This window comes from Lagenorhynchus albirostris, chromosome 2 (assembly GCF_949774975.1).
Source record: "Lagenorhynchus albirostris chromosome 2, mLagAlb1.1, whole genome shotgun sequence".
Lineage (NCBI taxonomy): Eukaryota > Metazoa > Chordata > Mammalia > Artiodactyla > Delphinidae > Lagenorhynchus > Lagenorhynchus albirostris.
The window spans coordinates 57,208,730-57,220,729 of record NC_083096.1 but is presented as its reverse complement, the minus strand read 5'-3'; the positions used below and the strand labels follow the sequence as shown (position 1 = coordinate 57,220,729).

Below are 12,000 nucleotides of genomic sequence, written 5' to 3'. Positions count from 1 at the left end.
GAACAGTATAAAGGGGATGAGAATCCTGGAGGAAGGGAGGGATTCAGTTTTGACTAGGGTGGTCGTGGTAGGTCTCACTGAAAAGATAAATCGGAATAAAGACTTGAAGGAGGTGATGTTGGGAGCCGTGCAGATATATGGGGGAAGTGTATTTTTTAGGCTGATGGAGCAGCTGGCATAAAGGCTTTGAGGTGGGAGTGTGCATGGTGGGATCAAAAAAAAAGGAGATCAGTATGGCTGGACCTCTCAAATGAAAGAGGTGGAGAATAGGAGGAGATGAGTCAAAGAGGTGGAGAGTGGGGGTTAAGGGCCTTGTGGACCATTGCAAGAATTTTGACTTTTACCCTGAGTGTAATTGTATTGCATAGCAGTAGAGGGTTTTGAGCAGAAGAGTGACAGGAACCCCCCTTTACAAGGATCACTCTGGGGCTTTCCTGGTGGCGCAGTGGTTGAGAGTCCGCCTGCCGATGCAGGGGACACGGGTTCATGCCCCGGTCCGGGAAAATCCCACATGCCATGGAGCGGCTGGGCCCGTGAGCTATGGCCGCTGAGCCTGCGCTCAGCAATGGGAGAGGCCACAACAGTGAGAGGCCCGCATACCGGGGCGGGGGGGGGCGGGGGAAGGATCACTCTGGCTTCTGTGTTGAGAATAGACATTAGGGGGACAAGCGTGTAAGACCAAAGAGACCAAACAGTAAGTGATGACAACAGTGCAAGTGAGAGATAATGGTGGCTTGGAACAAGGTAGTAGCAATGGAATAAAAAGATGTTGAATTTTAAAGACATTTTGAGAAGTAGAGTCAATAGCATTTTCTGACGATTTGATGTGGAAGTAAGAGAAAGAGGAACCAAGGACTTTGGCTTAAGCACTTGGCAATATGGAATTGCCATTAATTAAAAAGGGAAAGAATGTGGGTGGAACAGGATTTAGGGAGGATGTCACAAATTCAGTTTTCACAGATTAAGTCTGAGATGCCCATTAGACATCCAAGTGGAAATGTTGAGTTGTTGAAAACATATTTGAGTCTAGAATTGATGAGATGGGTCCAAGCTGACGATGCACTATGAGGGTTGTCAGAATACAGTGGAATTCAGAGCAATGAGATTAGATGATATCATGAGTTTGGGATCTGGAATTAGACTACCTAGTACCAGCACTTGTTAGCTGACTAATTTTGGGGAAGCCACTCAGCTTCTCTGTGACTCAGTCTCTCCATCTGTAAAATGAATGAATATTACCTCACAGGGTTAAAATTAAAATAAAATCACTAATACCTGTAAACCACTTAGAACATGGCATATACTCAAAAAGTGCTGTCAATTTTCAGTACAATCTTATATACCTGTGGGATATCACTAATACTTAACCTTGACTTATTAATGCAGCAATACAGGTTTTCTTCCTGTGGTATATTATTTTTGATTTGTGATTACTAATTGGTTCTAGAAGTTCCATTGAGTTGGTTTTGCTTCCAGAATTAAACTGACCTGGATTTTTTATATTAGCTCTGCCTCAGTTGTTGATATATTTTTAATGCCTGTATTTATTTTAGTATCTGTTACGCGCTCAGAAAAAAATCTTATGATTTTCTTCAGTGCTTCTCTCCTTTGCTTTTCTCAGTGCTCAGCAGAGGAGCAGTCAGGTTCACAAGAAAAACACAATTGGAAATCAGGTAGGAATTGTTTAAAAGAATTAAAGCATGCATGTCCCAAAGAATTTGAACTAAATTGCTTGATTGACTTTTTTTAAATGCAAATTAATCATGTGCAAATTTTGCTGGAAATGCAACTTTTTGTTTTGTTTTTGCTTTTAAAGTTTTTGGAGTGAATTGCATTTTTTTTTTTTTTTTGCTATTTTATGCAGTTAACCCTATTGATTTATTTTAAATAACTTTTCTGCTATTTGCTCTGCTTTTCAAATTTGCCTCCTTGTGTCCTGCTTTGCTTGCTTACATTACCCCTAAATTTGATTTAACATTGAATCTGTGAGTCAGTTCAAGGTTAAAATATGGTGAGTAGTTGCATGAGCTTTCTGGTGCTGCTGACTAGTTCACACATTTGCACAGCTTGGTAACAGTGAAGGGACAGCTCATAAAGAAGGCAGTTTGGGATTTAAGATTTAATCTCTGCCACACCACATCCTGTTGGTTAATGAAGATGTTAATTCCTAAGAAGATCTGATCTTTTAAGTTTTTGTGTTTTGGGCTGGCCAGCTGTCTCTGACTAATAGCGCTCTGCAGAGATTGCATTAACTCTGACAGTTTGCTGTTTCTTTTATGTTCTATGTGATAATGAATATTTGCATTGTTATTTCTTTTCAAGTCAAAACAATGATGGTTTTATAGTTTTTTTTTTAATTCAGAGGTACAATTGTTGAACAAATTGAAACCTCTGCTCTAAAATTTTTTCCATTGTTTTGAAAGGAGAAGAGGTAATAATAGACTTTATTTTGAAAACTTTTTTTCTGAACTAAAGCATATAATTCTTTGCTATTTCAGGGAACCAATCTTCCGCCTTCAAGGCAAATTGTACGAGCTAAGTTCTGTAAGCTTTACTGTTGCTTTTTCATTTAGCGTCCCAAGGGCACAGTTTGTCTTTAACTGATTAACTCAACTAGCGCTTGCTACTAATTTTTTTAAACTTAGATTGTCTTGTCCATAACACCCTATCATTGAAATAAAAATCCTCTTAAGAGGGTTCATCCCTTCACTGCTAATAACTTGCTGTGATTGAAAGGTATGAACTAGTAAATTCTAAAATGCTGTAATAATAAATGTTTAACACTGTGGGTGCTTTGATATTTCTCTAATTTTAATGGGCCTTAAAATAATTAAAATCATTAATGACCTTCATCTCTATCCTTTTATGCTATGTTGTTATAAGATGTAAGCCTTTCTCTTCCCCTTCTATGATAATATTTCCAATAAATGTAGGTGACACTTCTAAAAGGTGGGTGACTATTAAACAACTGATTTTGATATATCTGTTGATACCATCCAATAGCAATTATTTGTATTTTTTTAAAATAATAAAACAAAAAGTAAAATTACACTGACTGACATTTTATATGGCTTTAGAGTTGAAGCTTTTAAAACCAGATGCTATATCTTCACTTAATGGAAGTATAAAGATATTGTCAAATTACTAGCATTAAAAAAGCAATTATATACATTTCTACCATGGGCGAGGCAGCCCTAAAATCTTTCTTCCAGCTATGCACAACTTGAGAATGAGCTCGGAAGATGGGTCATTTATTTTCCTCATGATGCTTTGGCAGAAACAAACTTTGGAGCGAGATATTCCTGGGTTCAAATTCTCCTCTGTCACGTAGTAGCCATGTGGCCTTGGACAAATTGAACCTGAGTTTGCCCAGTTGTGTGACGGGAAGAAGAAAATATCTCTATCCGGTGATTGTGAGAATCAGAAATAACCCACATCATGAGGTTTGCAGCTGGGTACTAGATACGTGCCCTATAAAGAGTAGACGGTAGGTAGGTGCTGCTTCTTGGAACTTTGGGGAGAAAAACAATATGGAGTATAAGAAAGTTATAAAAGTTATTAAATGAGAACAATGAGACATTTGGGAAAATTAGAAGCTATGGCAATTATTCTGTAGATTACAATGGCCAGATTAAGCCAGGGTGTGGTATAATGGATTTACCTATAAAACTTTCCTCATGGTCAGAATTCTAGCTCATAGAAGTTTATACTTATTGGAAAAGCAATAGTATAGTGGCATAAATGCATACTTTAAATCAGATCTGGATGGAAACTCAGAACAGTTTTCAATTATACTGCCTCCAAATGCTAAAATCATGTTAATTGTGTTTCTGTGCCTTTACTTTCACTGAGTACTTCAAAGCCCATACATTGTGGAAGTTTTATAACTCAAGATAATAGAATTGGGGTGAGTGTTATAATAGAATACAGATCCCTTATCCAAAACCTCTGGGGCCAGATGTGCCTTGAAGGTCAGAACTTTCTGGATTTTAGAAAAATATTGCATATATTATATATTACCCAGTATTCCTGTGGGGTCAGAGGCAGCACCCTGTAATTAAATGTATTGTGTCTCTGCAGTGAAACAAATGATAATCACACCAAGTAGATTAAATGAAAGACATAAATATTTTCACATCAAGTCAGGTTTTGCTGCCACATTTGTTGCTGTTGTTGCTGTTGTTTTAACCTTTCACTTTGCAAGTAAGAGGTTATGAATCTGAATATCTTATTTTTCAGAACCAAATCCAATAATTAAACATGATATAGTATATTTTAAAGAATCCTTTATTGTTTTTTTCTGCTTAGCAGAAATGAACCATAATGACTTGAAACCCCTTTCTTTATGAGTCTGAATAACTGAGGTTGATTTGGGTTTGTATTCAAAAATCAAGAAGCTCAAAAGACAGGGAGCCTTGGAGCTCAGCCTGCTAACTGATGTCAGCCAGCTTTAATGGTTGGTGGGGCTAAGATACTCTGCACTATCCTAGCAAAGGCTTCATCCATTCTGATATCCTCTTAGCGCTCCTGATTATAAGAGATGGCTGTGCAGAATCTATTTTGAATACTTTAGAAGAATTTGAAGAAAGAAAAATTCCTCCTTAAAGTCTAAATCCCCATTTGTTTTCACCTGCCTAGAAATTTGTCTGCTTAGAAGTTCTATGTGCTGGTGTCAACAAACGTATGAAAAAAATGTGAGCACACAATTAGCCTAAAGTTGCACTGCCCAGAAGTTTCAACATAAACTTCATTCATCCCTTCACTCATCACTTGTGTATTTGAAACTTTTGAGAGTGAAAAACTGTGATAGATGTTAGAATGATGAATAAATCATGGGCCCTGCTGTCAGGGAGCTCACATCCCAGTGGGGATTATGGTGAGTAATTGAAGTCTGTCCTCCTTTTCAAGGTTAGCTCCTTCTGATACTTCAGGCCTCACTGAAACATCACTTCAGTAAGAGGCTGGCCCTGACTGTTGAATCTAAAGTCACCTTTCCTCCCCCAAATCTTGTCATTATTATCTATCTTGTTTATTTATTATTTTTTGTTTTCTTTCACTAGGACAGTAAGCTCCATTAAAGCTATTTCTTTTAAATTTTATTTATTTTTTTGGCTGTGCTGGGTCTTTGTTGCTGCACATGGGCTTTCCCTAGTTGGGGTGAGCGGGGGCTACTCTTTGTTGTGCTACATGAGCTTCTCATTGCAGTGGCTTCTCTTGTTGTGGAGCACGGGCTCTAGGCACGTGGGCTCCAGTAGTTGCAGCATGTGGGCTCAGTAATTGTGGCACTTGGGCCCTAGAGCGTGTGGGCTTCAGTAGTTGCGACGTGTGGGCTCAGTAGTTGCGGCTTGCGGGCTCTAGAGCGCAGGCTCAGTAGTTGTGGCACACGGGCTTAGTTGCTCTGCGGCATGTGGGATCTTCCCGGACCAGGGCTCGAACCCATGTCCCCTGCATTGACAGGCAGATTCTTAACCACTGTGCCACTAGGGAAGTCCCAAAGCTGTTTTTTTTGTGTGTGTGATGGTGAAAGCAGTGGAGTATCATTGTAAGGTTTTAAGTGCAATCATAATAATACTTTAGAAAGATCATTTTGCCTATAGTGTGGAGAAAGATTTTGAAGGGAGGACGAGATTAGAAAAAGTAGACTAGTTAGGAGTCTAGTCTAGGAGTCTAGCCTCCTAACAGTTAGGAGTCTGTTGCAGACAAAAGGTTATGATTATTTGGGCTAGCTAAGCTCTCTGTACTAGATTTGAGGAGAAGCTGATGAATTCAGGAGATATTAAGTAGAAAGAATCTAAAGGATTGTGATGAATTAGATGTTGAGGAGAGCGCTGGGGATTGTCAGCAATGCAGTGTGGACATCTGATTTAGGCACAGATGAGATGGTGGTGCTCTTCATGGAGAAAGAAACATAGTGAGGAAGGGTAGATATGTTGAATATAGTCACTGTGGAAGATTGGAGTAAAAATATCCAGTGGGAAGTTGGATGAAAGTGCCTAGAGTTCAGAAGAGACAGAGAACCATTTATTCCAAAAGTAGGGAACCACTGAAAGATTTCCAGTAGGGAAGGGGTATCATCTGATTTATATGTTGGAAAGATCTGTGTATTAGTCATATGAAATGATTTGGAAGAATAAAACTAGATATATGGAAATTGGTGAAGACATTTCTGAAATAATTCAGGTAAGAAAATACAAATGTCAATAGCAGGAGGTATCTAGGAGAAAGGTTCAAAAATATATTTAGAGGACAGAAAGAGTTATAAATAGTTGTGGAGTTGGGTGGGGGGTGTTAAGTCATTCTCCCAGTCTAGGGCTAGAGAGGTCTACTGACAAAGGGAGTACAAGTGAAGGAGGAGCAGATTTCAGTGGAGGTGGGAGAAGTGGTGGTGATTTCAGTTTCAGATATATTTTTTGTGCCTGTTGGAGATGTCAGTAGAGTTTGAGGTTCAAGACTTGTCTAGACTGGAGATATAAGCTTTACAGTTGTCAATGTGTACATTGTAGTTGAAGCCATGGGAGTAGATGAGATCACCTCCAGAAGATGAAAGCATAGAAGGAAATGTGGGATTTAAAGGATAAAAGAGAAGAGTTGGGACAGAACGAGGAACTGAAAAGGAGTCTAAGAAGTGATAAGAGAAGTAGGAAAACTTGGACAGTTGTAGAATGAGAGCTCAGGGAAGAGAATGTTTCAGAGAGGGAATGGTCAAATAGTATTAGATATTTCCAAGAGCTCAAGAAGCACGGGGGAAGTTGTCAGATTGGTGGACTGGTAGAAGGTCCTGCACATTGTTTGGACCACCGAGGTAGTACCAGTCCTCTTGGTCTTATGAATTGCTTTTCTACTCCACAGCTGGAAGGTAGAACAAAGCTAAGAAAGCAGACAATGGAATTAATACCCTGAGCTGAAGTTTTTCCAGGGAAGCAGCATGTAAGGTCAAAAGAGCAGATGAGTTAAAGTTTTGAAGACAGTTTGAAATAAAGGATTGATATTAATGGTTCTGATTAGTGTACTAGTCATGACATTAGTCAGGAGAGGTTAACCAAGTAACAATCCCAGGATTTCAGTAGCTTAATATAATAACAATTTAATTCACCCTGCTATGGCAATTCAATCAAGTCATCTAGATGGGGCTGGGGTGAGGCAACCCTGCTTCACGTGGTCAGTCATGGACTTTCGAATTCTCTTCATTCTTCCAAAAGATGAGAAAGAACGAAGCCTGAGTGTCTTTTTGAATTATGGTTTTCTCAGGGTATATGCCCAGGAGTGGGATTGCTGGGTCATATGGTAGTTCTATTTTTAGTTTTTTAAAGAACTTCCATACTGTTCTCCATAGTAGCTGTATCAATTTACATTCCTACCAACGGTGCAGGAGGGTTCCCTTTTCTCCACACCCTCTCCAGCATTTATTGTTTATAGATTTTTTGATGATGACCATTCTGACCAGTGTGAGGTGATACCTCATTGTGATTTTGATTTGCATTTCTCTGATTATTAGTGGTGTTGAGCATCACAGGGAGAGGAAGGGGAAGCTGGGATGAAGTGAGAGAGTAGCACTGACATATATACACTAACAAATGTGAAATAGATAGCTAGTGGGAAGCTGCTGCATAGCACAGGGAGATGAGCTTGGTGCTTTGTGACCACCTAGAGGGGTGGGATAGGGAGGGGGTGGGAAGGAGGCTCAAGAGGCAGGTGATATGGGGATATATGTACACATATAGCTGATTCACTTTGTTGTACAGCAGAAACTAACACAACATTGTAAAGCAATTATACTTCAATAAAGATATAAAAAAAATAAAGAAAAAGAAAGAAGCCTGAGTGAGGGAGGTTTGTAAGGACCAGCCTGGAAGTGGCACACATCTTTTCCATTTCCATTCCACTGACCAGAAGAACTCAGTCATGGCCTCACCTAACTGCAAAGGAAACAGGAAAATATAATCTGAGATTGGGCCCAGAAAAAAAGAAAAGACAAAAGATGATGTTGACTGAAAATTGAAAGGAAATGGGGAAACAAGGGCACTGGGGTTTTTCTGAAATTAGAGAAAATGTGTACCAGGATTAAGGGGGAAAATGGTAGGGTTGGAGGTTGAAGTCAGTGAGTGGGATATTGTATCTCAAGGTTTAAGAGGGAAGAGAATGCCGCCTTAAAGTCATAGATGTTATTGGAATAAGAAGGAACAGACGCTGGAGGAGGGAAATGACAAATGATAGCTACAGATATTTGTGGAACATTGTCTTCAGAAAGTCTGGGTAGTAAAGAGAAATAGGGATGAAGTTTTCTGGAGTTGAATGTGTTAAGGGCCAGGATATATTGAGACCAGGAGGATTGATGTGGCTTTTACATGACTGATAATCCATTCCTTTAGCTGTAAAAATCTACAGCAGGAAGTGCTGATGTGCTCTTTGGCCCAGACTGCATCCAACTGCAACTGTGTAACTAGGAAGACCTTTTCCTTTGGCAGGGAGCAGAGCAGGTGTTTGCAGGATACCTCCTAGTTCCGGGCTATCAGGGTACCTTCTAGTACTAGGCTTATTGTCAATTTTGTTTCCCACCAATGTGCCTTCTGTTGCTCTAACTTTAGAATCAAGTGTGAAATTTGGCTTTCCCAAACCTACAAGTCTCCAGATAACTGGATTCTCAACCTTCTTGAATTGTAGGCTGTAAGGTAAAAAGACCTTTCTTATCAACAAAGGGTCTCTTCCCTCCCTACTTTCTGAAAGCTAGTTTCAGTAGACAGTAGTCTCTTTCCCTTAGGACCCCCTACAGGTCCAAAAAGATCAACACACTCCAATATTCTAAAATTTTCCTACCAAGTTCCCTAGTTCTTCCATCTCCGTAAGTAATAGTTCGAGACCACTGTTAAAAGAGGTGAGAGTTTAATCAGCTATTTTACAGCTGGATAGCAAAGACTGCCAACTTCCTAGGCTACCATAGAGGGCTTCTAACAGCCCTCTCTCCTTCTTTGTCCACTCAGCTAATTCCACCTTTCAGGGTCTGTCACTTTTAATTCCCACACTCATGTGACTTCTTGGTACCAATATCTATATCAGGATTCTTTCAGATATAAATTTCAGAAGAACTCAATTTAAATGACCTTGGAAGAAAGTGAATTAATTAGTTTACATGATTGAACATTTCATAGTTAAGTACTATTTATCCATGGCTCAAACAGTATCAAGATGAACTGATTTGATAAACCATGATGAACTAGACAAACTCTTTCCTGTTTTTGGTTCTGCTTCTTTGCTATTGGCTCTGTTCTTCGGCCCCAAAGAATTGCAATATGGCAGCCAGGGGGTTTCCTTCCTGGTTTGAATCCCACAGAAATAAATGAGTCTTTCTCCCAGATTCTCAGAAAAACTCCTGAGATGCACTCTGATTAGACAGGCTTGGATCATGTGCTCATTCCTGAACCAATCACTGTGGCCAGAGAAAGAGATATACTGATTGGCTTAGGCCAGATCACATGGACTGGAAAGTGGAGGTGGTTTCCTCTCCACTTGAAGTCAGAGCTGTTGTTAGAAGAAGAGAGAATAGGGGCTGGAGGAGGTGCATCAGAGATGACGGCTACAGGTACTTGTTGAGCATTGTTTGTCTTCAGAACAATTTAATTTGGGTAATAGGATTCTTGTATGTTTTGTCTTCTTGAAGGAATATAAGATTTTTAATACCTCATTAATAAAATCCTATTTTCATTTATTGATTAAATTTAATAATTTTCCCAATTCATCCTCTGACTTTCTATCTCCTTCCTCCTCCTCTTTCTTTCTTTTTAAAAAATAATTTTATTGACTATACAAAGTTGAGAAGTAATATAGTGCAATTGTTCTTCAGAGCTGGAATTGTGAAGCCACTCTGGGAACAAATTATTTAGGCTTCCTGTTCCTCAGGTTTCTAACTTATAATAAGCTGATAAGAATTGGAACTGCTTCATAAGGTTTTTGTAAGTATTAAATGAGATAATACAAGTTAGGTACCTAGAACAGGGACTGGCTGATAGTAAGTGCTATGTAAAGTACTTCCTATTATTATTGTTGTTGTTGTTATCTATTTGTATTATTCTGTTAGTCTTCAAGAAAGATAGTAAAATAATTGCTTTTATTTTCAAATTGAACCTTTTCTCCCTTGGAAGTGGGAAGACTGTTACAAAGCAACAATGAAATCTGCATATCCAGTAATGGTTCATGGATTAAATTTTTTAAGGTTGTACTCCATTTATAGTTATTATAAAATATTGGCTACAGTCTGTGTATTGTACAATATATCCTTGCAGCTTATTTTATATGTAATAGTTTGTACCTCTTAATTCCCCACCCCTAGATTGCCCCTCTCTCCAGTGGTAACCACTAGTTTGTTCTCTATATCTGTGAGTCTGTTTCTTTTTTGTTATATTGACTAGTTTGTTATATTTTTCAGATTCTACATATAAGTATTATCATATAGTAGTAGTCTTTCTCTGTCTGACTTATTTCACTTAGCAAAATACCCTCCAAGTCCATCAGTGTTGTTGCAAATGGCAAAATTTCATTCTTTTTTATGGCTGAATAGTATTCCACTGTGTATGTATAGCACACCTTCTTATTTTGTTCATCTGTTGATGGACACTTAGGTTGCTTCCATATCTTGGCAATTGTAAATAATGCTGCTATGAACTTTGGGGTACATGTATCTTTTCAAATTAGTGCTTTTGTTTTTTTTTAGATATATGCCCAGGAGTGGAATTGCTGGGTCATATGATAGTTCTATTTTTAGTTTTTTTGAGAAATCTCCATACTGTTTTCAAGTATTGGTGGCTGCACCAATTTACATTCCAACCAACAGTGTACAAATGTTCCCTTTTCTCCACATCCTTGCCAACATTTGTTATTTGTGTTCTTTTTGATGATTGCCATTCTGACAGGTGTGAGATGATATCTCGTTGTCGTTTTGACTTGCATTTCCCTGATGATTAGCCATGTTGAGCATCTTTTCATGTCCCTGTTGGCCATCTGTATTTCCTTTTTTGGAGAAATGTCTATTCAGGTCTTCTGCCCATTTTTTAATTAGGTTTTTTGTTTTTTTAATGTTGAGTTGTAGGATCTGTTCATATATTTCAGATATTAACCCCTTACTGGTCATATCATTTGCAAATATTTTCTTCCATTCAAGTAGGTTGTCTTTTCATTTTGTCGATGATTTCCTTTGCTGTGCAAAAGCTTTTAAGTTTAATTAGGTCACATGTATTTATTTTTGCTTTTATTTCCTTTGCTTTAGGAGATAGATCTAAAAAAATATTTACAATTTATATCAAAGAGTGTTCTGCCTACATTTTCTCCTAGAAGTTTTCTGGTTTCCAGTTTTACATTTAGGTCTTTAATCCATTTTGAGTTTATTTTCATATATGGTGTTAGAGAAAATTCTAATTTCATTCTTTTATGTGTAACTGTCCAATCTTCCCAGCACCACTTATTGAAGAGACTGTCTTTTTTCCATTGTATATTCTTTCTTCCTTTGTTGTAGATTAATTGACCATAAGTATGTGTTTATTTCTGGGCTCTCTATTCCATTCCATTGATCTACGCATCTGTTTTTGTGCCAGTACCATGCTGTTGTGATTACTGTAGCCTTGTAGTATAGTCTGAAGTCAGGGAGTGTGAATCCTCCAGCTCTGTTCTTCTCTCTCAAGATTACTTTGGCTATTTGGGGTCTTTTGTGTTTTCATACCAATTTTAGAATTTTTCTAGTTCTGTGAAAAATACCATTGGTATTTTGATAGGGATTGCATTGAATCTGTAGATTTCCTTTTCTGGTGTGGTCATTTTAACAGTATTAACTATTCCAATCCAAGAACACAGTATATCTTTCTATCTCTTTGTGTTGTCTTCAGTTTCTTCCATCAATGTCTTATAATTTTCCAAGTACAGGTCTCTTACTTCCTTAGGTAGGTTTATTCCTCAGTATTTTATTCTTTTTGATGTGATGGTAAATGGGATTGTTTCCTTAATTTATCTTTCTGA

The 12,000-nt window shown here is 38.2% G+C and overlaps 1 protein-coding gene across 6 annotated transcripts in view; it reads left to right on the top strand.

Moving 5' to 3' along the window:
- The window catches only part of DNM3 (dynamin 3), a 571,744-nt gene that overhangs the window by 251,287 nt on the left and 308,457 nt on the right, over nucleotides 1-12,000 (top strand). For 5 of the 6 annotated variants that reach the window (XM_060133198.1, XM_060133181.1, XM_060133173.1 and 2 more), the window contains exons 13-14: nucleotides 1,622-1,673; nucleotides 2,499-2,528. In XM_060133198.1, coding sequence (XP_059989181.1) covers nucleotides 1,622-1,673; nucleotides 2,499-2,528 — 82 coding nt within the window. The remainder of the gene's footprint in view (nucleotides 1-1,621; nucleotides 1,674-2,498; nucleotides 2,529-12,000) is intronic. The other variant, XM_060133190.1, reaches the window with a different exon arrangement.